The 2,500-nt window shown below is 46.8% G+C and overlaps 1 protein-coding gene across 1 annotated transcript in view; it reads right to left on the minus strand.

Moving 5' to 3' along the window:
* Positions 1-1,423: 1,423 nt before the first annotated feature.
* LOC122803758 (lanosterol synthase-like) overlaps positions 1,424-2,500 on the minus strand; it is a 792,945-nt gene continuing 791,868 nt past the window's right edge. Inside the window, exon 17 of the mRNA XM_044073448.1 lies at positions 1,424-1,434. Within this exon, the coding sequence (XP_043929383.1) occupies positions 1,424-1,434 (11 nt within the window). The remainder of the gene's footprint in view (positions 1,435-2,500) is intronic.

Here is a 2,500-nt window from a genome sequence, read left to right on the forward strand (position 1 = left end):
CTCTTCGAGCCACCACTGACATTAGTGGATCAAAAGGGAGAGAAACCCAGGAGGTTGAAGGTCGGGAACCGAACGCATCCAGGAATACAGATTTGTCCTTGGTAGGGGCTAGGGCATTCCAGTTCCCCCTCTGCTTAAGTATTTCTAGGATGTCTGAAAAGGTAATATCTTCAGAGGGGGATCTTGGGGACCCTACCAATTCATCCAAATCCGTATCCGAAGTGACAGACTTGGGAGAGTCAATGTGCTTCCTCTTGCACTTCCTCTTCTGAGGGGGCTCCTCTAAATGATCAGGGGTGGTCTTGGACGAAAATAAAACACCCAATGGGGTGCTCTGGAGCTCCAGTTCCCCACACTTGGGGTCTGGAGGAGAGGCACAGGTTGCCGCAGGCACTACCGGGGACGGAGCCAGTGAGGTTGAAAGTGGAGCTGACTCAGAGGCCAGTACACTCCTCATGACATCGAAGGCGTCCCTGCCATGATGCAGAGAAGGCTCTGGTTCCCAGGAAACCAGAATCCTCCTCCGCACCAAGGGAGACGGCTCCGAGGCCGATGTAGGAGCCGAGCTCACCTGCGCCGATGCACCGAGAGGAAGAAAGGGGTCGGACAAGGGTCTGATGCCACTCGCCCCCTCGGAGCCGATGAGGGAGTCTCGGCGCTCAGATCCCTCGATGGATGGCACCATCAAGGGGATTGGAGCCGACGACGGAACCGAAGGAGAAACCATTATCGCAGCCGACGGTTCCACGATTCGAACCCCAACAAACTCTGGCTCTGAGCTCAATGGAGTTGGAGGAGGAACATCGATAGAAGTGAACGGAGCCGACACCTGCTGAGGAGGGCTGGACAACATTTTGGCCAGTGCCTGCGACTTCAATAACCTACTGACCACTCTCTCCACATCGTGATCTGAGAGTCTAGAGGACCGAGAGGAGTGGGAGGATCTGTGACTGCGGTCACTCTGCAACAGGGGAAACCGAGGAGCCAAATGTACAGACTCTAGAGAAGGGGACCTTGCCTCTTGTGGGTCCACGATGGCTCCGAAGGTACCGTTGGAGCTGACGGGGAGGCAGTCTCCTTGGTTCCGGCAGGAACCGAAGTAGTAGGTAAGGCTTGGGCCAATGATGGCTCCAAGCTGGGAGCCAACGATTTGGTCAGTTTAGGAGATTTCACAGGCTGAGCCTTGGCCGGTGAATCCTGGGGCTTAAGAAGACCCCTCAAAATAAGCTTATTTTTGCGCTCCTGCAGAACTCTTGGGCTAAATGCATGGCATACAGAACAAGAGTCCTGCAGGTGCACTGCGCCTAAGCAACAGACGCAAGAAGTGTGCCCATCTGTCAGAGACATTTTCTGACAGCATGAGTCACACTTCTTGAATCCAGACACCTTGGATTCTTTACACATATCCACAACTAGACAGATGCTACACTGAGTCTAAAAAAGCAAAAAAAACACACAGTATACTACAGATAAAGATATTTTTTTTTTTTTTTTTTTTTTAAAACTAGGAAGCCTCTAACTTAAACGGCTACCTAACAATCAGAAAGAAGAAAAAGCTTAAACTAAGATGCTACCTACAAGAGGGAAAGGGGGAAGGGGGAAAACTCTCTAATAAAAACGAGTTCTAAGGGAAAGCTACAAATACACATAACTACAGCAAACTAGTTAGCGACTATTATATAAAACAATAAACTACCAGAAAAAACCCTAATCATTAGCGGACCAAGTTCCGCTGTGGCGACCCCTAACCGGGAAAAGCCAAAAGACACAAACAAACAAAGAAAAACAAGTAGTCATGAACACAAATACTAGCAAAATATGCAGTTAACAAACTTACATAAGAGATAATTAATCATGAGCAAATAGATAGCAATAATATACTACAGAGATATACATAATCTATCAGAGACTAAGCATGTGATTATAAACACTAGCTGCATAAAAGCAGAGAAGAGAGATACATAAGAAGGGAGCTGGAAAGTAAAAGAAATAAAACTAGCCTGGAGCAATACAGAGCAGAACCAGTTGCTATTGAGATAATCCTTTAGGCTTTTTTTTTTAAATGAGGACATGTTGGGATTGTTTTGAATGTGCTGAGGAAAAGCATTCCCGTCCGTGGCTATTTTATAGGAATAGAGGGAGTCGCCATGACAGTTTTAAGACTGGGTAACTTTTAGCATTAGTCTGTTGGAAGACCTAAGGGATCTGCAGTTAAAGTTAGGTTGGACCAGGCTTGAAAGTGCAGGGCAAATACTGGAGATGTGCATGACTTTATGGGCAAAGGTAAGTTGGTTTAGCGTTAACAGATTGGGAAGTTCCAGCCAGCAGAGTTGTTGAAAAATGAGAGCAATGGTGAGTTTTATGGGGTAGATTGACAGTAAACGTAGCAATTTTGTTATAGCAGGACTCTAGGTTATTAAAGTCTGCCTTACGTAGGTTGTGCAAGATATGTGAGCAGTACAGTAGGGTAGATAGTAAGTGAGATCTAGTGATGGCTAGT

The sequence above is a fragment of the Protopterus annectens genome, chromosome 6.part0 (genome assembly GCF_019279795.1).
Source record: "Protopterus annectens isolate FY-2018-M chromosome 6.part0, PAN1.0, whole genome shotgun sequence".
Lineage (NCBI taxonomy): Eukaryota > Metazoa > Chordata > Ceratodontiformes > Protopteridae > Protopterus > Protopterus annectens.